At 41.1% G+C, this 21,942-nt stretch overlaps 1 protein-coding gene across 8 annotated transcripts in view; it reads left to right on the forward strand.

Moving 5' to 3' along the window:
- nf1a (neurofibromin 1a) overlaps window positions 1-21,942 on the forward strand; it is a 291,554-nt gene that overhangs the window by 247,396 nt on the left and 22,216 nt on the right. For all 8 annotated transcript variants that reach the window (XM_068010585.1, XM_068010587.1, XM_068010588.1 and 5 more), the window contains 6 exons: window positions 5,109-5,323; window positions 6,684-6,745; window positions 7,739-7,853; window positions 16,219-16,320; window positions 18,403-18,543; window positions 19,629-19,755. In XM_068010585.1, the coding sequence (XP_067866686.1) occupies window positions 5,109-5,323; window positions 6,684-6,745; window positions 7,739-7,853; window positions 16,219-16,320; window positions 18,403-18,543; window positions 19,629-19,755 (762 nt within the window). The remainder of the gene's footprint in view (window positions 1-5,108; window positions 5,324-6,683; window positions 6,746-7,738; window positions 7,854-16,218; window positions 16,321-18,402; window positions 18,544-19,628; window positions 19,756-21,942) is intronic.

Consider the following 21,942-nt stretch of genomic DNA (forward strand, 5'->3'; position numbering starts at 1 on the left):
AAGCCCCATGTTCTTAACATCTTTTCCTACAACACTGCATCTCTCCACTTCCCTTTCCTCCTTGGAGACCCTCTTTAAAGCCCACATTTTCAAGCTTTGATTATTCCTTTTAATATCCTTCTGCTCGGCATCCTGTTTTTTGATTTATGCCTCTGAGAAGCTTCTTGGGACATTTTTCTACAGTGAAGGCACTAATAAATGCAAATGTTTTTGTTATCAAGGGTAAGGATGACAAATTTGGGAAACATGCCTTTCTCAATATCGCACATACTGTTAGGAGTCAGCACATGCAGATCTGAAGCAACTTAGAGGTGGAACCAAGTGCTCTGACTCTCTGTAATGCATCCCTATGAGACTATTGCAGCTCTCAGCTTCTCTGTCACTTGTTCCTTAAGTCAGTGCAGATGTTGAAGGTGTTCTTGTACTGCTGACTCATGTTTGCTCGGAACTTGATGGAAATGTTCATGCTAATGAATTTATAGTATTTCAGCAATACTAGACTAGTTGAGGAAAGGTTGCACAGCAGGAAGAAAATAGTTTCAAAATTAATTTGCCAGTTTATGAAATATCTTTGAAAACAATTAATTAGTACAGACAAAAAATTTTAATTGAAATATACTTTGAGGAGAAACAGGCTTAATATTTGAAGCTGTCTTAAATATTAGGATTTTTTTTAAACTGTTGTGTTTTATTCCTATACTGCAGCTCAGATTTCTACATACTAGTGTGTTTCATCTAGATTTGAAAATGAAAAGCAACGGTCACCTCACTGTAGGTCTTGAGTGTATATTCTAGGCTGACACTTCAATGTAGTTTATGTACATAATGTACATTATATCAGGGCTTAAATGGTTAAATCATGAGGACAGGTTAAATAATTTTGGGTATATTCTATTGAAGTTAAAAGGTTGAGAGACGATCCAATCTAGGTACTTAAAATTGTAAAGGTACTTGATAGGGTAAATGCAGAGAAACTATTTCCTCTGGGAGGAAAATCCAGAACAGGAAGGCATAATCTTAAAATTTGAGCTAGGTCATTTAGGAGTAAAATCAGAAAGTACCTTATGCATAGTGGAAATCTGGAACACGCTCTTTCAAAAGGCTATGGATGCTGGAGGAATGAAAATTTTCAGAAATGTTGCTTTTTTTGTTAAAGGTATATTGAACAAAATGGAGTTGAGGTGCAGAACATAAGAAATAGGAGCAGTCTGTTCGAACTCTTGAACCTGCTCTGCCATTCATTATGATGATGGCTGGTCTCCCTCAACTTCACTTTCCCACCCAGTCCCCATAACTTTTGGTTTCCTTAGTGCCCAAAAATTGACACTAATTTCATCTAATTGAACAACTGAACAGCCTTGAGGTATTGAGTGGCTCATGCATGTTTCTATCACCTGAATGGGGAGACAGGACCTTGGTTTAATGTCTCATCTGAAAAGTGGCACCTCTAAGTCACTGAAATATCAGCCAAGATTATGTGCTGAGATCTAGAGTGGGGTTGGACCCTCGACTTCATGACTTGGAGGCAACAGTGCTACTACTGAGGCTGTCATGTGTTTATTTGGAAAAGGAAGTTGGGTTCTAATACCCTATTAATAAAACATTAATTCTTGTTACGACTGAGGCGGGAGGAGTGCACTGTTTATTCTAGGCCCACTTCTCCACAGGTCACACACATTTTAAAATTTTCCCACTTACTGATATGGTCAATCATATGTTGCATTTTTCCCAGAATAAAATGCACTAATCACGTTTCTTTAATAAACAACAACAATTATCAGTTTATTATAAAACAAGTCTTACTGAGTAATGAAATAAAGCATAAATGCACAGATTGAAATATTAAAGTTCCCTTTTTACCTTAGCCCCTCGTACACACGCACACACACAGACATAAAAATACAACGGTGAACCAGAAATATAAAAGGGATTTTTGTTTAGAGCTCTGTTGCTGAAAAAAAAACACGAGCTGAATACTTGCTCATTCTTGAGGGAGCAGCTGATGAGATATGTTGTGTTCCAAAACTGGAATACAGTCTGGCCTCCGAATACACATAGATTGCTCACTGGGATCTTTTAGCACAGCTCTTTTCAGGTGGCGTTGAGAATTAATTTAGCAGGCTTTTCTTCAAAGACAGGAGATGAGATGAGTTGACACAATGGTCTCCTCAGTGTCTTTTAGAGGGGTGCTGGACAATTGAGCTGGGTTGTGGTCTTCCTTTGGAATTTCTCTACTCTCCTTGGAAGTTCTCTCCTTCAGGCTTTTTAAAGAGATGGAACAGGCTGGGCTGAGCTGGGGTTCTGTCCTTCTAACCTGTCACTTCTCTGCATACACCTTCCCTAGTTATCAGGGTTTCTGTTCTATTTTTGACTTGAGTCATGTGACCACCAGTAAATGTTGTCAAACAAATCCTCTTGATGACCCTCTTGGGAAGAAAACTGATGCAACATTTCTTCAGTTTAACTATGAATTTCTCAAAATATATTTAACAAAAAACAGAAGCACTTTCATAACACTGTAGAAAGTTCATAAACTAGGAAGTTACAGTGTAAATGAAACTGAACAGGAAAGCTCTGTGCATACTCGAGCATCTCTTCAAAACTGCTGTCATAGGAACAAAAAAATGCACCCTTGACCCCTCTGTCCTTACAAACGACCACCCCAACTCCAAGGTCCTTGAATGTATTGTTACCTCCCAAATCTGTGCCCATCTTTCCTGCAACTCTATGCTTGAATTCCTCCAAACAGGTTTCCATGCTCGCTCCTGTACCATTACCCCAGTGTTCCTTGAGGATCTGTCCTTGGCCACCTCTAATATCATCTACTATCATGCTGCCCCTCAGCGTTATCATCCAACAGACAAAACATCAGTTTCAACATATATGCTGACGACACCCAACTCTTTCTCACCACCGCCTCTCTCGACCCCTCCACTGCCTCTAACTTGTCACACTGCTTGTCCGACATTCAGTACTGGATGAGCATGAATTTCCCTCAACAAAATATTGGCAAGACAGAAGCCATTGTCCTTGGTCCCCTGCTACAAATTCCATTCCGTAATCACTGGCTCCATCCCTCTCCCTGCCAACTGTCTGAGGCTGAACAAGTCTGTTGGCAACATTAGCATTCTATTTGGGGATCTGATCATGGACCCATAGAAATTTAAGGGTACCAATGTGCTGATGAGTTAGGAGTCCACCTTTGTAAAAACAGATGATGGGCAAACAGGAATTAGTGCAGGATAAGCTAGGAACAAAAATAATTTTGCATAGGTTAAAGTTGAAGGATGGTGAAAGGTGGGAGGCTGGCCACAAGAGCATTGGCATTGCATATCCTATAACTGGCAGTGGCATGTATGAAGGTTGCTGAGGCAGGGTTGAAGGTGAGTCATGTCTTGGAGCTGGTGAAGTTGTGAGGAGGGCACTAAGTATCTGCAAAGGGATATGGATAGGTTAAGTGAGTGGGGAAAAAATTGGTAGATGGAGTATAATGTGGGAAAATGTATGTTTGTCCACTTTGGCAGGAAGAATAGAAAAGCAGAATGTTATTTAAATGGAGAGAAGCTGCAGTACAGAGGGATCTGGGTATCCTCGTACATGAATCACAAAAAGTTAGCATGTAGGTACAGCAAGTAATTAGGAAGGCAAATGGAATGTTGGCATTTATTACAAGGGAGATGGAGTACAAAAGTGGGAAGTGCGACTGCACCTAGAGTAAGTTTTGGTCTCCTTGCTTAAGGAGGCATATACTTGCATTGAAAGCAGTTCAGAGAAGGTTCACTAGGCTAATTCCTGAGATGAAGGGGTGTCTTATGAGGAAAGGTTGAGCCTATACTCATTGGAGTTTAGAAGAATGAGAGGTGATGTTACTGAAATACAATATTCTGAGGGGGCTTGACAAGGTAGATGCTGAGAGGATATTTCCCCTCATGGTGGAATCTAGAACTAGGGGACACAGTTTCAAAATAAGGGGTCTCCCATGTAAGATGGAGATGAGGAGGAATTTCTTTTCAGAGGGTCATTAATCTTTGGAATTCTCTTCCCCAGAGAGCAGTGGAGGCTCGGTCATTGAATATATTCAAGGCTGAGTTAGACAGATTTTTGATCGACGAGGGAGTCAAGGGTTATAGGTGGCAGCAGGAAAGTTAAGGCCACAATCAGAGCAGCCATGATCTTATTGAATGGCAGAGCAGGCTCAAGGGGCCGAATGGACTATTGCCCCTATTTCTTGTGATCTTATAGGTGGTCTTTGTCATGGAGATAATATGAGGTTGGAAGCTGCGATAAGGGTTGAGTAGGATGGCGAGATTGTGAACGGAGGTGCAAAGTGACTTGATGCAAAAGTGATGTGTAACAATGTGAACCAGGAAGATTGCAGATTAATCCTGATCTGCATGAGATAACTGATCTCTGCTGGTGGTAAGGTGTTATAGTCGCCTTCAGCATCCCCAGATGAGCCACGGTTCTTGCTCTTAATTGCTCTCTATGGATCCTTGCTGCAAAGACACAATTGGATGTCCGGTGAGGGCAAGATGCCTCCCACATCTAAAAAGCCTGTTGGCACCCATCGCCTAGACTCGAGTGAAATACGACTTGAGCAAGATATACCAGAAGACAACTGCAAGCTGTGAAACAGTGTCCCAACATGTGTCCCAGTCATACGGAAAGGGAGGTTATTTAGCGGGTAAAAGATGAGGGAAGGGGAATTCACAAGTGTTAATTTAGTAACGAATTTTCAGAATACAATGATTCAAAATAAATTGAATCACTCAAAGTATGTCTTTGCATTTGAAGATATTACTAATTGGGGCTACTCTAAGATGTTGCGTCTGTGATATTTTGGGCATTTTAGATGCATTGAATGCTGTAACCGTAAAGTACACTAAAATGATACTCGTCTCGTGTTCAGTAGAAACCATGCCATTTAAAATAGACTGGTTAATGACTGTTAGAGCAGTCAGAGGATTGTTATGAACACATTAAGCCTCTAATACTCTAATATCCCAACCATTAATTTCTCAGTTTATATGTTTAAGTAAGTTTGCAGACTTTTGAGTTGTAGTGTGCTTTACTATTTGCAAACCAGCTTTTCCTTTCCTTCCTAACAGAAGAAACGAAACAAGTGCTAAGGCTCAGCTTAACTGAGTTTTCATTGCCCAAGTTCTACCTGCTGTTTGGAATTAGTAAAGTCAAATCGGCTGCTGTGATTGCTTTCCGATCAAGCTATCGAGATCGTTCTTTCTCGCCTGGATCCTATGAGAGGGAGACTTTCGCTCTTACCTCCCTAGAAACTGTAACTGAAGCCTTGTTGGAAATAATGGAGGTAAGAGAGGCAAACAGACAGCTTTACAGTCACAAAAGCAAAAACCATGCAACTCTTAGGAGCCAGAAGTAGTTATTGTAAGATCACAGAATCTGATCAGAAGAAACAATCCCCTTCTGGAATGAACTTGTTATTTAGCTTCCTTATAGATGATTTACAAGATAACATCTTTGACTAAGTAAGGCAGGGCTATGCGATCGAACGTGGGAGTGGGACTGACTGGATGGCTCTGGAGAGCCGGCATGGACTTGATGGGCCGAATGGCTGCCTCCTGTGCCATGGATGACGCTCTGGCTCGATTTTATAGTGGAGAACAGCTTGTTATTTTCAATGAGTCAGTCAGGAATGGGTATAGAGGAAGGTCTGATGAAACGACACTGGTGTGGAGCGCTGCTATAACAGTATGTACTCGCAGTTAGAACATGGCTTGGCAGTAATGAGTTCCCTCTGTCCCAACAACCCCCCGACTATAGACTTAACTTGACTAACTCATTGAAGGAGGGAGCAAGTCCCTTCACCATGGGAGGAGAATGTAAGAGTTCGAAGTACCTTGGCTTGGTTATAGTGGAATGGCAGGCATCTGGAACCAGGTCCCTCTCAGCCCAAGGAGGGTGTTTGGGTTTTAAGCAAAGGCATGAAAATTGTTTGCTTTAAATGGGAGATAACAGGAAAAGAAAATCCAAGAGTCATGTTTTTCACTTGCTGCCCTATTTGGTACAGTATTGCAGATGTATGAATTTTTATTAAATGTATTTTAAATCACTGAAGCATTTCTCTAAAACTCGTATTCTCCTTCAGTAATTTTCAAATTGTAAAGCTAGTTTTGTTTCCCTCATTTCACTGTTGAAAATGATTGTGTAACTGGGTATCAGCTGAGAAGCAAAGTAGTGAAACGAGCAACTATTTGTATTAGCTTGTGCCAATTTCAAAGTGTGTCCATTGTAATTAAGTAGAGCTATTGTTTGAGTGAAGAAAGTAAGCCAAGATGAATAATTGATGCTGCCTTTTTCACTGTGTGGCCCATCCCTCAAGGGTACATTCAGTATTAGACTTTCCTAGCTGTCAGTTTATGCTCTGATGCACTTCATTGGAGTGTGGTTGAAATGCAGGTTGCATTTGCGACCTCTTATGAGTAATACTGCTGTGTATTGAAAAATGGGTATCACCAGCTTAGTTACAATAAGGGTAGGGTGGTATGTGTTGAATAGGCAGTGGTTCAATAAATGTATGTTTTTCAAAGGATATTTTCTAAGTTAATGAAGATCAGCAGGGAAAAATATCTGATGCAACATATGATCTGTGATATTTTTGTAGAAGAATTTGATTGTAGTCAGAGTTGTAATTCATGCTTTGTTTTCAGGCCTGTATGAGGGATATACCAACCTGCAAGTGGCTGGACCAATGGACAGAATTAGCACAGAAGTAGGTTTCATTAATTTGCATATTTTACAAAAAATTTGTTATATCTTGTTATGGTTTTTGCAGTGTACAATCATTCAATCTTTCGGGCTATGTGTCTCCTATGTCCCGGAGTACAGGGAAATGGGTCTTCTGCTCACAGACCTTCACCAGTGCTGCTTCTAAGCTGGCTCCAAGGAAGCATGTGTGTTGAAACTCCTTCCCATTTTCCTTCAACATCATAGCTGAGATTGGGAGTGAAGCAAGCAGAGGGATCAAACTTTTGTCCCACCATTTCATGATGCTCCAATGCACTGCATCGCTACTATCTTTCAAGTTAAATTATGAAATATTTGGTGTTTACATGGTCAAATAGAGACTATGCCACTTACTTTTAATCTACAATCTTCTAAATGCAGAAATCTGCATTGTCCAATCTGTACTGCATCTTTATAAATTATATAAAATCTGACTGGCAGTTACCATTTCCCTTGAGCAGTTCAAGATTTCTTACTATTCCAAACTCTGCATTGGAGCAGAAAGGGGTTTTAAAAATGAAATTATCGATGTCACTTTGGTATCAACTGTCAGTTGCCAATGAGTTGAGCTTACAGAGAGCTGAATCAGCTATAAGCTGATCTAACGAGGATGGCTCTTAAGTAACATTAGCCTCTAAGGTTTCAGAGGTAAACGCTGGCACCAAAATAGGTGGGTTTGCCACGTTGTGGTCTTTCTACCTGCAATTACCCACTGTGACATCCAGCCATCAAAGGAGGTCGATATGTGCACTTTTGAGCAGGAATCAGTGGATAACAGCAAGAAATGGGGAATACTGGGTGAACTTTTCCTTCTCCAGTCGGGTGGGGCTAAGTGAATTGCGCCATTACTGGCAACTGGTATTAAATACTATTGGTGCGAGATTCTCTAGTTACTGCTGTTCTGGTACTCGCGTAATGCATTGTCTGGTATCAGTGTAGCTTTGTCTCGCTCTTTATTAATTGTTCTTCTTCAACATAGATTTGCATTCCAGTACAACCCATCTCTTCAGCCAAGAGCCCTTGTTGTCTTTGGCTGTATCAGCAAGCAAGTGACCCATGGGCAAATTAAACAAATCATTCGGATCCTCAGCAAGGTAAGTGCAAAGCATTACTTGGACTTGCTGTTTTCCTTGCACCGCCTTCTTAAGCTCAAGTTTACAAAGCCAAATTCTAGCTGATAGGATATTTTTTAAAAGCCATGTCTCTAAACCAGTAGTGATGCTGCAAAATTTAGGTGGCCAGCTCTATAATTTTGCAATATGGAAATGTGTTTAATGGCATTTGCACACCCGAGAAGTTTGCTTTGGGATTAGATAAAAGCCTGCCTGTCCTGAGGTCAGGACGATGCTACATTGGTAATGGAGCGTTTGTCTCCAAATAACCATTAGTTAGTTATGTGCAATGTTCCTTTTAAGCTGCCCAAAAGTTCCTGCGCAGGACGTGCACAAGTCGGCTCCTTTTAACTTACCATGCAAGTGGCTGCACAAAAAAAATTTGAAGGCCCCACCCACATAAACAAACGCCCGTATGCCACAAAAAAAATTAGCAAGTACGTTTATATGCTCTGGAACTCATTATACTTTTGGGCAGTGAGGGAGATTTCCTCTGTGGGCCTACCTGTAATCAAGTCTTAAACCCATTTATAAAAATTTTCTTTACAGTTTTATTGCAACTAATGCACAGCAGGGCTTTTTAAAAATTATTTTCATGTATGGTATGGGAGTTTAGTACTGGAGTTTGTGAGTTTATACCTTACCATGGCAAGTTGTGAAATAAAATTCAGTAAGACTGGTTAGTTGTGGGCCAGCACCAGAAAACAAAGAACATGAAAGCTGTCAGATATTCGTAAAACCCAACTGATTAACTGATGTGCCGTCCCTATGCTTTTGACTTGGTGCCCTCTGAAGTGAGCTACTCAGTAAATGTTGCTTTGTCACTTTGGCCATATCCCAAGAACAAATGAATAAGCAAAATAATTTTTATCTAAGTTCTGGTTTGCATTAAAAATAGATTTCAGTATTTGGTGGTCCAGGAAACACCAATGCAAGGTTTTATTTTAAAATCTTTTGCTAAGGGTCTACCAGCAACATCGCCTGTAAGTTTTCCATTACAAAAGTGGCAGCATAGCTGAGCTGATATACCCTGGCATGTATCCAGCCTCCACTCTTCACCTCTAAAGTGACCAGAGACCCCAAGGAAACACTGATCTTAATCAATCTAAGATCATTTTAGCGATGCTTCAGTGATTGGAGAACTGAATTGGTGATGGACCATGAATGCTTTCTCATGCCAGCTAGTTCTTAGTGCACCTGACTCCTGACGCACAAGTAGCTTCTGGTACAGGCATTTTATAAATAGTCTGTACCTCTGCACTTTGCACATGGAATAAGAACAATTAGTTTCTCTATTGTGTTGCTAGAACAGGAGGGGATTGGTGGGAGTATTTTGTTTTTGCGGATTGACAGCTTGCGTTAATTTGCAGTGTCAAATAGTTCTGGAACTCTAATTGAGCCTGGACTGCAGAGGGTGGAGGTATGGAGGAGTATGCAACGAAAGGTGCACCTGTATTGTATTCAGAGGGGCTAAGGAACATTTTGTGTTGAGAGACAGATTGTCGCTTTCTGGCACTCAATATCTTTTATCTGTGTCGTGCCCTCTTGCCACCTGGTTGGAACTTAGAGGCTGCATCAAAAAGGAATATATTACCTCAGACCAGTGGTTCATTCTGTTGTAAAATCTCAATATAACTCAGTGTAAAATTTGTGCTGTTTATTTGGAAAATTTCCCAAAAAATCTACTCTGCTGTAGGATTTTAATGTTCCCCAAGGAGCAAGTAGCAAATCCTCCAATAAACATTCTGTATATATTTGCACCAACATTTTCCATTAAAGTTGGCAGGAGGATTAACTCAGATGAAATCCCGAATGCATCTACCTTCTGAAGAATGACTGCAGACCTAGAATTTGTGTATATGCATTTTACCTTCCTAATCCCCAAATTATCTTTGAAATGGGGGTTTTATCAACATTTGAAGGGCAGGAAAAGACCCTCTGGTCCAACCAGGAGTCCCACATTAAAATTATTGCGATACCTTGTGCATCAAAGTATATGCATTCTCCACCCCATCCAAAAGCTATGTGATCACCTGGGAGAGGTGAAAACCGAACCAGATTATAAGAGCCAGTCCATTCCTCTCTGACCCCAGCGCTTCAACTTCCTAGCTTCATCCTTGAAGATAAAATACACCCAACTCAAAAGAGAGAGATTATTATTTATTTATTTAGAGATACAGCACTGAAATAGGCCCTTCGGCCCACCGAGTCTGTGCCGACCATCAACCACCCATTTATGCTAATGCTACATTAATCCCATATTCCTACCACATCCCCACCTTCCCTCAATTCCCCTACCACCTACCTATACGAGGGGCAATTTATAATGGCCAATTTACCTATCAACCTGCAAGTCTTTGGCTGTGGGAGGAAACCGGAGCACCCAGCGATAACCCACGCGGTCACAGGGAGAACTTGCAAACTCCGCACAGACAGTACCCAGAATCGAACCCGGGTCGCTGCAGCTGTGGTGCTAACCACTGTGCCACTGTGCAAGGTTAAGAATCAGATCTGTTCAAATTATGCAATTCATCTTTTATTGTGCAATTTAACTGTGCAAACATACATAATCGTTATCCGAGATCTTTTTGTACTTCCACTTTGAACTGTTCGGTGAATTACAATAAATGTATAAAATATTATTGCAGGGCTAGTTTATGATCCTCAAGTATGACGAGGTGACATTGAGATTGTGTCAATCAGTTAAGAGTACCAAGAGAACATTGTCCAGTAAGCAAAGCAAGCTGAGTTAAAATTGACATAAAGACACGGACAAGTGGAAGCGGGTACTGTCATCTATTTGAGATGTGTGCAATTCTAGCGCAGAGTATTCTTGGTGTACCTTATCACCATTAACCTAGATCCCAATGATGGCTACTGATTCTGAATATGTGACTGTGAATAAGAAGGTTCCTTTACTACATTTAATTAAAAGTCCCCAAACTGCAGAAATATTGACCAACATACCTTTAAACCATTTCCGAGGTTTTAAAGTTCATTGTTCCTCGTGAAGTTTGAGTGTTGCTGGGGGATTGTCAGAGGATCTTGCTTCAGTCAAAAGACAAAGTCAAGTTAGGTATTTCCTCTTTAATTATCACCAAGCGCGCCATTTTCCAGCATTGCTGGCAATTCCAGTTTTCTGTTATTGGAGGAATGGGTTGCATTTACCATCAACACTGAATCTGCGTGTATGGGTAACGTGAGGATTGAAAGATATTTGTGCAACATTACTACTCATTTGAACAATCGTATTGTGTGCTGAATTTTAATTCATCAGCCTTCTTATTTCTTCTCTGTTCATTGGCTTTGATGTGACCCTATAAATGGTGCATCTTACTCTCTGAGGTGAACTTTGTTTTAAAATGTTAAATGTAGGAAAATAAATAAATGATTCTCAAACCTCCAGCATCCATCTGCACCTACTGTTGTTTAGAAATGTAACAACTTTTGACAATTCCTTGTTAAGCTGGTTCTATTGTTACAAAGGGATGCAAATTGCTACTCGAGCACATACGTCAGTTCTAATATTTAAGACAATCCTTAAAACAGTTTTGAAACTTAAAACATTCCTCTTGTACCTTTTCTTTTATACTATTTGCTTAAATGCAACTTTATGAATCAATTTATGAACTTTAGTTAGGCTACACTTAGAATATTGCGTGCAATTCTGGTCGCCACACTACCAGGAGACTTTGGAGGACGTGGAGGCTTTGGAGAGGGTACAGAAGAGGTTTACCAGGATGTTGCCTGGTCTGGAGGGCATTAGCTATGGGGAGAGGTTGGATAAACTCGGATTGTTTTCACTGGAATGACGGAGGTGGAGGGGCGACATGATAGAGGTTTACAAAGTTATGAGCGGCATGGACAGAGTGGATAGTCGGAAGCTTTTTCCCAGGGTGGAAGAGTCAGTTACTAGGGGACATAGGTTTAAGGTGAGAGGGGCAAAGTTTAGAGGGGATGTGCGAGGCAGGTTCTTTACACAGAGGGTGGTGAGTGCCTGGAACTTGCTGCCGGGGGGAGGTGGTGGAAGCAGGTACGATAGCGATGTTTAAGAGGCATCTTGACTAATACATGAATAGGATGGGAATAGAGGGATACGGTCCCCGGAAGTGCAGAAGGCTTTAGTTTAGGCAGGCATCAAGATCGACGCAGACTTGGAGGGTCGAATGGCCTGTTCCTGTGCTGTACTGTTCTTTGTTCTTTGCTCAAAAAATTAGTCTCAACATCATTGTTACTCCTAAAACTTGTAAAGGTCAACAATTAAATATCATTTTTGTCCCTTTATGATTAGTTTTGCATACGTATTTTAGGAAACAGAGACATTGCTGAGCCTGAAAGTTTTGAGATAAATGAATGCTTAAATGGAATGACACGGCAGGTGGCAATTCAACATCCTGTACATTTTGACTCAGAAGCTCCTCTCAATCAGAATCCACAGTATCATCTGTATTCTCTGTTTAAATGCAAATATTCCATGTGAACATGTTAATTAAAGTTGGTCATAGCTCTCTATGTAGTTTTAATTTTAAATGTGACGATAACCTCTAGTTGTGATGCCAAGTCATAACAGAAATGTCCCAAGTAGATATTTGGTGCCTCCTAAGTGGAGATATTAATTGATTTTAGCTCCCCTGAGCTGTGAAAGGGGGAAAAAAAATCATGCAGGTCTTGCCCAGCAACCCTACTGGACAGCAATAATGTAGAGGTATGAAGTGAAAATGAGATCAGGATCAGCTGCAGGTGCTCACTGAACTCAAGTGAAGACCAGCTGGTTGGGCAAGATACTTGAATGTAGCCAGCATTTCTGAAATTGTATCCCATTGCAAATTAGTATCTTGAGGTGAGAAATTTGAGGGGAAACATTCCAAGTGGCAATGCATGGTCTCCACCTCATATTTGCCCATTTAAATATTTTCCCTTGGTGACATTATCTGCAGACGTGGGGCTAGAACTTTCATATGTATCAGTGATACTCAGCTTTACCTTTTCATCTACACCCTTGCTTTCATGATTATTGATCTACTGTCCTATATCTTGCAATCAACATTGGCAAGGCCAAAACCATCTTGTTCAGCCTTTAAAGAAACTCCAAGCACGAGCCCCAAAGCTCAACCCTTTTTCCAGATGCTGAACCTGACTGTAGCTACTTTCGCATCCTCCTTGATCGTGCAATCAGCTTATAACTCTTTATCCACACCTCATCAGCCTTGGGGCATTTTACTATGTTTAAGGAGCTATATAAATGAAAGTTGCCTTGATTTTCCAACATCTTTCTGGCTGATGTTTATAAATGCCTCCCGCTGTTGGTTTAACTTGCATTAGGCCTGACACATCCATAATTCCACTGTCTAAATCCTATCCCATATCAATTGCTGCTCGCTTCTCCTCCCAATCCATGCCAGCTTCCATTAGCCTTCCATTCCTCCATGCATCAGTTTCAAAATTCTAGTGCTTGCCTTCAGAAACCTCTGTGGTTTTGCTGTTTCCTACCTTTGCAGCTTCCCCCGGCCCTGTGTCCTTGCTCTCACACTCTAATCTCTCTACTTAGGCCGACTGCACATTTTTCCCAGCCCTCTGCAATGCCATTAGTGGCAAAGCCTTCAGCCATCTTAGCTTCCACACTTTGGAACTCCCTCCCTCTGTTGCTACATTTCTCCCCATCTTAGCAAGCCTGCTTAAAACCTACCACGTTGTGTTTTCAGTCATTTCCCCTAACCCTCCCTTTCCTGCTCTGATCTGACTTTCAACTGTGAACTGCTTTAGGATGCTTTGCTATGTGAAAAGCATGTAGAAATTCGCTAAGTTGTTCTTGTGGAAGATCATTAACTTGTATTCAGTCACTATCAGCATCAGATAATCAGCCATTTAAAGCATAAACAGGATATGTGCTTTTTACACAGAATAGCATTTCAATGGAATTTGTAAAACCTAGAAACCAGGTCTTAACTACAGCAGTAAAATTTGATGGTGTGGTTTGAGCAGACTGGCTCACCAGAGGTCAACCATGTAAATCAAGAGTGAAAATTCAGTATCATCACCAAGAATGTATAGAGAAAACAAACCATCCTTTTTGTTCTGAGGAGCTGAACCTTTTACATGTTTTCATGAGGTACTTCATATGGTGAATGACCCAGAGCATAAAATGCTGCATTATTAAGTCATCTGCCAAGAGCTAGCAGCTTCCGGTGAAGGTAGCAGCACAATAAATAGCCTTATAGGTGGCTGAATTTTTACTCCTTTGACAGATCTACACAACAAACTCTAAACAAATGTGAGATATTTTATAAAAATATACACTTCATTCATAAAATTTGTAAAAGTACATTTAGTTCAAATTTAATATTACATAAGGTGCAATACAGTTCTGTTTATTCCAATACAGTACGTACCCCTCTGGGATGCTTCACTAAAACTGCCATTGCAGGTTATATTTACAACATGCATTTCATATCAAATATTCTCTGGTGCATACAGCCCGAGAGGTTTTACACAAGTTCCAGCCCCTCAGCATACTATGGTGGAAAGGCCTGAGATTGTGTCCCTGTGGACACGGTCCATTTTCAATCTGATAAAGCAGAAGATGGCTCGGGTGCAGGAGCAGGGTATGGGCCAGACCTGTGCCACATACAACAACACCAAGATTGCCTTGCACCTGATGACCAGGTTCTTACCTGTAGTGGAGAGGGAGTGTAGTTCCCATATGCCCAGTTTCTGTTTCAACTTGGCTATCCACTTCTCCCAGTTTTTGGCACATGCCCTGGCCCCTTCGAACAATATCTCCAGCACCTTCAGGTGCAAACATGATGGGCCTGAGCGCGGCAGTGTGCTTTGAACTCAGCGGCCTTCCCACACAGAAGTGCCACCGAAGAGCTCCCCCCCCCCCCAACCCCGATATTACTCATCAAATAGAGGAGGCAGAGCGGCCGCCCCTAATGACGTAGAGGGGGCAGCCGACGCGTCCCGGCAACGGTGTCCGGCGCTAGGCGCCACAGCATGAGCACTGGCGCCAATTTTAAAGGGCTTAAAGCTCTTAACACAGATATAAATTTAAAAAGATACAGTAGTGCTGATTTTTATTAAATAAACATTTGATATGGAGGCTCTTTCCCAACGCGCCCCCCCCCCCCCCCACCAATGGTCTTTTAATTGGCCTTCATTGACAAAAATTACTTCATTCCCTACCTGAACCTCCCCCTCAACCTTCTATCATTTGCCCTTCAACCCCTTCCCACGTCACACAACCAATAAAAATGGTTTTCCCCGCTCCCCCACCCCTCCCACCCTGAAAATGTTATTGCTCCCCCCCTCCGCACCAGGATCTTGCCTCAGAACTCGTACGGAGTTCTGAAGGCGTGCCAAGGATTGACGGCGTCTGTAAAATCAAAGTGGGACAGCCGACGCCTGCAGGTAAATTTATTTACAGACCATTATTGTTAATTTACTTATTCAGATGAAGGGCCCACCACCATGCTGCAGGGGGGCCGCACCAAGGTCCCACTGCCGCAGGTAATATGCGGAGGACCCTTCTTGACACTGGCCTCCTTCCCCCCCCCCCCCCCCGTCCCCCCAGCGTTGAGGGGCTGGTAAAATGTAGCCTATGGTCTACTCCATTCTGGTTGCAGTTCAAACAGCAAGTCAGATAAGTCCGATTCCAAGATTGCTTCCATCCAACTCCAGACCAAAGTAAGATCGTAACTTGCAGTCTGAAGCCATTTTTATTTAAAAAGTAACATGCTGTAGTTCTTATGGGACAGGTTAAATTTATGCACCGTCTGATAATTGCAATCAACGATCCGAATGTTTCTGGACCTAGAAAAAAAATTACTTTTGTAGCCAGGTCTAGCTTTTCAGAGGTATTTTAAAGTGACTGAGATCACAATAACAAACTAGTTTAAATAATATGTAGCCCCCAAAACATGATCACTAATTTGGGAGTCAAGTGTTTGGCTTATTTGATTTTTGACTCCAGTGTCGAGGAGTAAATTAGTGACGCCGGGGGAGTGTTTGAAGTAAAAGAACCGATTGGCATGGTGACTACTTGTAGAATTGTATTCATGACCGTTGTGTTCAATGCTCAATTACTAGGATGAAGGCCTTCCACCCGCTGTTCCCTTGGCTGCTTACAGTCTCGGTGAAATTGTGTTTGGATCGACTTAATCCAGTTTCAAGTGGATAGCATAAAACCACCCAATGAAGTTGGCACTGTCACTCAGAATTCGTAATGGGTTGTTGGAAATAGACATGCACGTTCCCCACCACTCACTTGGGTGAACATGTACGTATGTGTATGTTTTCTCCAAGAAAAGCTAATAACTAACCATTGTGGCCTTTCTATTCATGTACATAGGGTCTGGAGAGTTGCCTGAAAGGTCCTGATAACCACAACAGCCAAGTTTTGATAGAAGCCACCGTCATAGCCTTGACCAAGCTTCAACCACTGCTGAATAAGGTAAATGCAGAATTGAGAGCCAAATGGTGACTAAATTTGTCAAACAGACATTTTTCATAAGTACACCTGTCGTATGAAGTAAAGTTATTTTTGAAAAATAATCAGCGTTTCATGCCGGTGGAATGTTTACCAAGATGCCCCCCAGTCAGAAATGTGATGAGCTTAAAACATAGTGAATGCGTGACGAAAGTACAAAAAGGTATTTATGTAGTGCAGCAAAGGTCCACAGACTGCAATGAGATAATGAGCATAACTGAAAGAAATAAAAACAGGCAGTGCTGGAAATACTCAGCAGGTCTGGCAGCATCTGTGGAGAGAGAAGCAGTTCTGATGAAAGATCACAGACCTGAAATGTTAACTCTGCTTCTCTCTCCACAAATGCTGCCAGACCTGCTGAGTATTTCCAGCACTTTCTGTTTTTATTTCAGATTTCCAGCATCCGCAGTATTTTGATTTTATTTTACTGAAAGAAATAACACGTTTAAATTACTCTCTGCCTTGGAGTTGCATTGTAAAAATAAACATGTAGATAAGGAACAATGTGCATTGTTTAATGCATTGTGTGTCAGCCATGGTTCAGTTGGTAGCACTCTTGCCTCTGAGTCTGAAGCTCCTGGATTGAAGTCCCACACCAGGACTTGAGCACAAAAATCAAGGCAATGCAGTACTGAGGGAGTGCTGCACTGCCGAGGTGCCATCTTTAAGATGAGGTCCCATCTACCTTCTCAGGTGACATAAAAGATCCCATGGCACTATTTCAAAGAAGAGCAGGGGAGTTAGATATAGCTGTTGGGGCGAAAGGGATCGTAGGATATGGGGGGGAAAGCGGGAACAGGTTACTGAGTTTGATGATCAGCCATGATCATAATGAATGGTGGAGCAGGCTCGAAGGGCCTGCTTCTGCTATTTTCTATATTTCTATAAAAACAGATTATTTGGTCATTATCACATTGCTGTTTGTAGCAGTTTGCTGTGCTCAAATTGCCTGCCACGTTTCCTAAATGAAAATAGTGACTAGATTTCAAAAGTACTTAATTGGTTGTAAAGCATTTTGAGATATCCGGTCATCAAAGGCACTATATAAATGCAGGTCTTTTTTTCCTTTTATGAAATCCTGGAACCATCTGGAAGTTCAGTCAGCCCATGTTTTTGATACAAAAGCCATTTTTCTAGTTTCCTTCCATTTGTCATTTGGAAGAACTGCAAATCTGGTGGTGACAAGATTTTTCATGTAGTTTTTTCTATTCATCACTACCTGTAATATGGTCAGTGGATAGCTTGTGACCTACTTATGCTAAGTAGGCTGCAAGCTGCAATTCCCAACCAACCCATTTATCAGAGATTGCTGATGGAATCAAGTGTCGGGAGGTACTTGGTAATATTTATCGGTGCAAGCTGGAGTTCTGATTTAGGATTTGTTAAACATTGAGGTAAACAAGGTCAAAACCTCCAGAGCTGCAAGGTTCAAACAGCAGAAATGAGCAAATATAGTTGAAAATGGAACAGTTGCCATTTTATGGGTTGCACATGACCCACTGCCCAAATAGCCATTCATGACCCACTGCCCAAATAGCCATTTGGTCATTATCACATTGCTGTTTGTGGCAGCTTGCTGTGCTCAAATAGTCAAGGTGCTTTATTAAAATTATAGGGTCTCCAGCAATGCTGTGTAGCTAACTGCTCGATTGCATGCAGCAGTGGTCCGTCCCAGGTAACTGCCTGTGTGCTGCCTTCCCACACTTAATCGCCCCTCAACTATCCATGACTTAATTTTCCTTGTGTCATACCCCATTAGAGGGCAGTTTAGTTGAGGTCTGCAATCAAGTCACCTCCTTGGCCTCTTAGTCTGGTGTCAAGTAGATAGTACCCAAAGAAGGGAAAGAAAAAACGTTTTAAAATAAGGTAATTTACTGATCTAAATGTGCTCATTTTTGTTGTCAAAATAGGCCTGATGTGTAACCTGTAAGCTAGGTCTAATTCCCGGTGCATCGTTCATCATTTCTGTACAAATATACAACTATAGAATTGACTTACTAGAAGCTTTGCTTCACTGTTTTTTTTTAATGCCCTCTCTTTTGAAAGGACTCAAACATGCACAAGGCCCTCTTTTGGGTGGCAGTTGCAGTGTTGCAGCTGGATGAAGTCAACCTCTACTCAGCTGGTACTGCATTATTGGAACAGAATCTGCATACATTGGATAGTCTTAAAGTTTTCAATGACAAGGTGAGGTGACTGCAAATACTTTGAAAGTGGAAGATTCTGTCAGAAACACAGGTATCTGAAAAAGTACAATCTCTTTTGAAAGAAGTGCATTTAAGTTGGAGGGCAGCATCTAAAGGAGAAAGTTGAAGGCGCACACTATTCTAAGTATAGACAGTGGTTTTGTTTAGTTTTTCTATTAAAACAAATGACAGTTTTGGTTTTTGTTGAACTGAAATATATTGCGAATTTTGCCACCGATGTACTGTATAGCATGCCATACTAATATTTTGTATGTAGAAGTTTAAATTATTAAATTAAATTATAATAAAAGCATTCAAACATAATGTCATAAAATATATGCTGCTGGACCCTTGAGAATTCCCTATTTGACTTCTTTCTTCCAGCACATCAGGTTGGAGTGATAAGTGTAGGTGAGATGACTTTCCCCCAGTGAGCTAGAGGCCTGGAAACTTTGGGCAATTAAACCTGAGACAGCGCTCTGCATCTCCTAACAAGTTGTTGTTGACAGTGGTAATTGACCTGGGGGCAAATAACCTCACACCCACTTCTTCATCAGAGAATGTCATTTGAATTTCAAGTGAAAAACTAACTTTTGAAAGGAAGAACAAATTAGTAGTATTTGGTTGTTTGCCGACAGTTAGTTAGTCATACTCAACTTTCTGTTGGCAGGGCAATGAAGGCTTTCGATGTGCCTGTGGCCATTGATTTTAAATTGCTTTCATCAGTGCCAGTCCATGTCCAGCCAGTAACGAATGTGAAGTCTGACTTGAGGGAGAATCTGTGATAATTTTATTCCTCTTCCTATTGGATATCAATAAGCCAACCGGAGCCATATGTAGGCTGAGATCTGAGCCCATGTTTCCCAGTCCAGGACCAGTGTATAAATGAACTCTGCCAAAGGGTTTGTCTCTAGCTACCATTTTGATTTAAAATGGCAGCTGGAAGGAGTCGCAGACATGGACCAGACTGTCTCCAAACCACTGGTAATTGAATTGTATGTTGTGAATGCAGTAAATTTCAGCAATTCATAGAGCAAGCAGCCCTGATGAATATTATTCATTATAGTATTTTGCTTTTCTCTTCAGAGTCCAGAGGAGGTATTTATGGAAATTAGGAGGCCTTTGGAGTGGCATTGCAAGCAGATGGACCATTTTGTAGGGCTTAATTTCAACTCTAACTTCAACTTTGCACTAGTGGGACACCTGATGAAAGGTGAGGAGTGTTACTCCAACAACTGTTTCTTAAAATTCTAGATCTTTTGCTCTACCCCATGTTGTTCTGTTAATAAAAATGGAGGACGAGAGCTTGTATCATTTCGCAATGTAGCATTTTGCAATTCAAATGTTTCTGTCCAGAATCTGTTTTGTACCTTGTGCACTGTGTGTTGAATAGAGATACTGATCTAACTTTTTAATGCTGGTTATTGTTTTCAAATTTTTCTGCATAAACTAATTTTTCTTGGGTGGTTGGTTGGTGAAAGGAAACAAAGATTCCCTGAAATGCAATTGTGTCAGTGCCAGCAAGTATCAACAGAAATCTGGCAAAGACCTCTTTTTTTTAAAAAAAAGAACCTTTTAAGTTAAGAGTTTATAAGCATAAACTAAGGAACTCTGATTATTATGAAATAAATTCTTGGATGGTATTGGGTCTAATAACTTGCCAACAATTTGTCATTTGTAGACCAAGTGGGTCTGTTTCAACAAGCTATCCCTCTATCGACTAGCTGCCTCTAAAAATGATTGGGTGTTGATTCCACGTTTGGAAAGTGGACAGATGCAAGTTTCAGCTTGCCCTGTTCCTAGCAGTTGGATATGTCTTTCTGGAACTTAAGAATGGCTAAGACAGATAAAACATCATTGGGGCCAAATAGGCTGTTACTTTATCCTGTATCAGGAGTCTCCTGGAGTTACTCTGTGGCGAGTCCTCAAATTGAATTATTCCAGTATTTTGTTGCTTCTTGTTTGCCTCCCTGTGAAGTACGTTGGGTGAGAGGGTAGATGGGCAAACTGCTGCGTGACCTCTACCAATTCAGCTGTATGGCAAACTCAGCCTGACACTACGTTCCCTAACATTGGCAAATGCTTGTGTTTCTTTATGTATGGTATGGTGTGGTTATGGCAAAGGACTGGCAACCCTGAGGTCATGAGTTCAAATTCCACTTTGGCAAGCATGAAATTAGATTGAACAAATCTGGTACTTGGAGGGCTAGCACGTGAAAAAATTACTACAAAAGCTGCTTCATTGTTGCAAAAACCAACTGGTTCATTGATATCTCTCTGGGAAGGGAACATGCTATCACCACTCACTCTGGCCTACACTTGACTGTAATCCCACACTAAGTGGTTGACTCTTAATCCCTCTGAAGTGGCCTAGCAAGCCACTCGGTTATCAAGGCTACCAAAGATAGGTAATCGATGTGTCCTGGCTGCTGTCACCCATATCCTGTGAACAAATAAATAAATTATTGACATCAAAATGTGTTCTGAACAGAAATTTTAGTGTAAGCTGTGCAAGATGTTCAAGATGGAAATTTTATTTTAAACATTTTTTCCATTTGTCCATCAACAAATTCCATTCTTTCCCATCTGGGCCGGTGCATGACTCTAGTCCACATTATATTTCTTTGTCTCTTGCTGCCTTCTGAAGTGGCCAAGCAAGCCACAAACAATCACTACAGTCGAAGCAGGTCCACCAAAACCACTTTTATGTAACTAGGGATGCAGCCTTGCAAGCAATGCTCCTGAGAAAAAAGAACAAAAAAATTACATGTTCGTCAGTAAAAAAGTATTGGGTCAGAACTTGCTAGAGTACACATTTAAACCTAGTCCTGTACCCTCCAGCTGAAATTTTTGGAATGCAAACTTCCTGGAAGTAGGAGCTGATAACAGCGCAATGAGGTTAACAGAGCATTTGGGACCCTAGTGAATGGCAGGACCAATAGTATATCTCCCTAATCAATGAGATTTATAGATTGAGAAATAAACAGAAACGACTGAGGAGAAGGATGAATTAGAGTGGGTCGATTCATGTCAAATAGGGAAAGCAAGATTGGTTTGAAAGAAGAAAAAATAGAAAGGAAAGGGGAGAAAAATAATTGAAAACTTTAAAACTTCATTTTTTAAAACCTCCAGCAACAATTCATTTGAAGGAATGAGACTCCACAGTTTAAATTGTTCACTTATTGGACCAGTGTAGTTGATTGGCAGTCATTAACAATTATCATGTTAGAAGGGTACTTAGGCTATTTATTTACAAGACTTGACTTTCTGTCATCTGTTTAATGGGCAGTCAATGTTCAAATCCAGCAAGTTCTTCAAAATCGCGGAGGCTAAGAGTGAGATGCTGTTGGTGTGAAGCAAATGGCGGAGCAGTGTAAATTGAGCAGCGAGTTCTGGAGAT

This window comes from Heterodontus francisci, chromosome 30 (assembly GCF_036365525.1).
Source record: "Heterodontus francisci isolate sHetFra1 chromosome 30, sHetFra1.hap1, whole genome shotgun sequence".
NCBI classification, from domain to species: Eukaryota; Metazoa; Chordata; class Chondrichthyes; order Heterodontiformes; family Heterodontidae; genus Heterodontus; species Heterodontus francisci.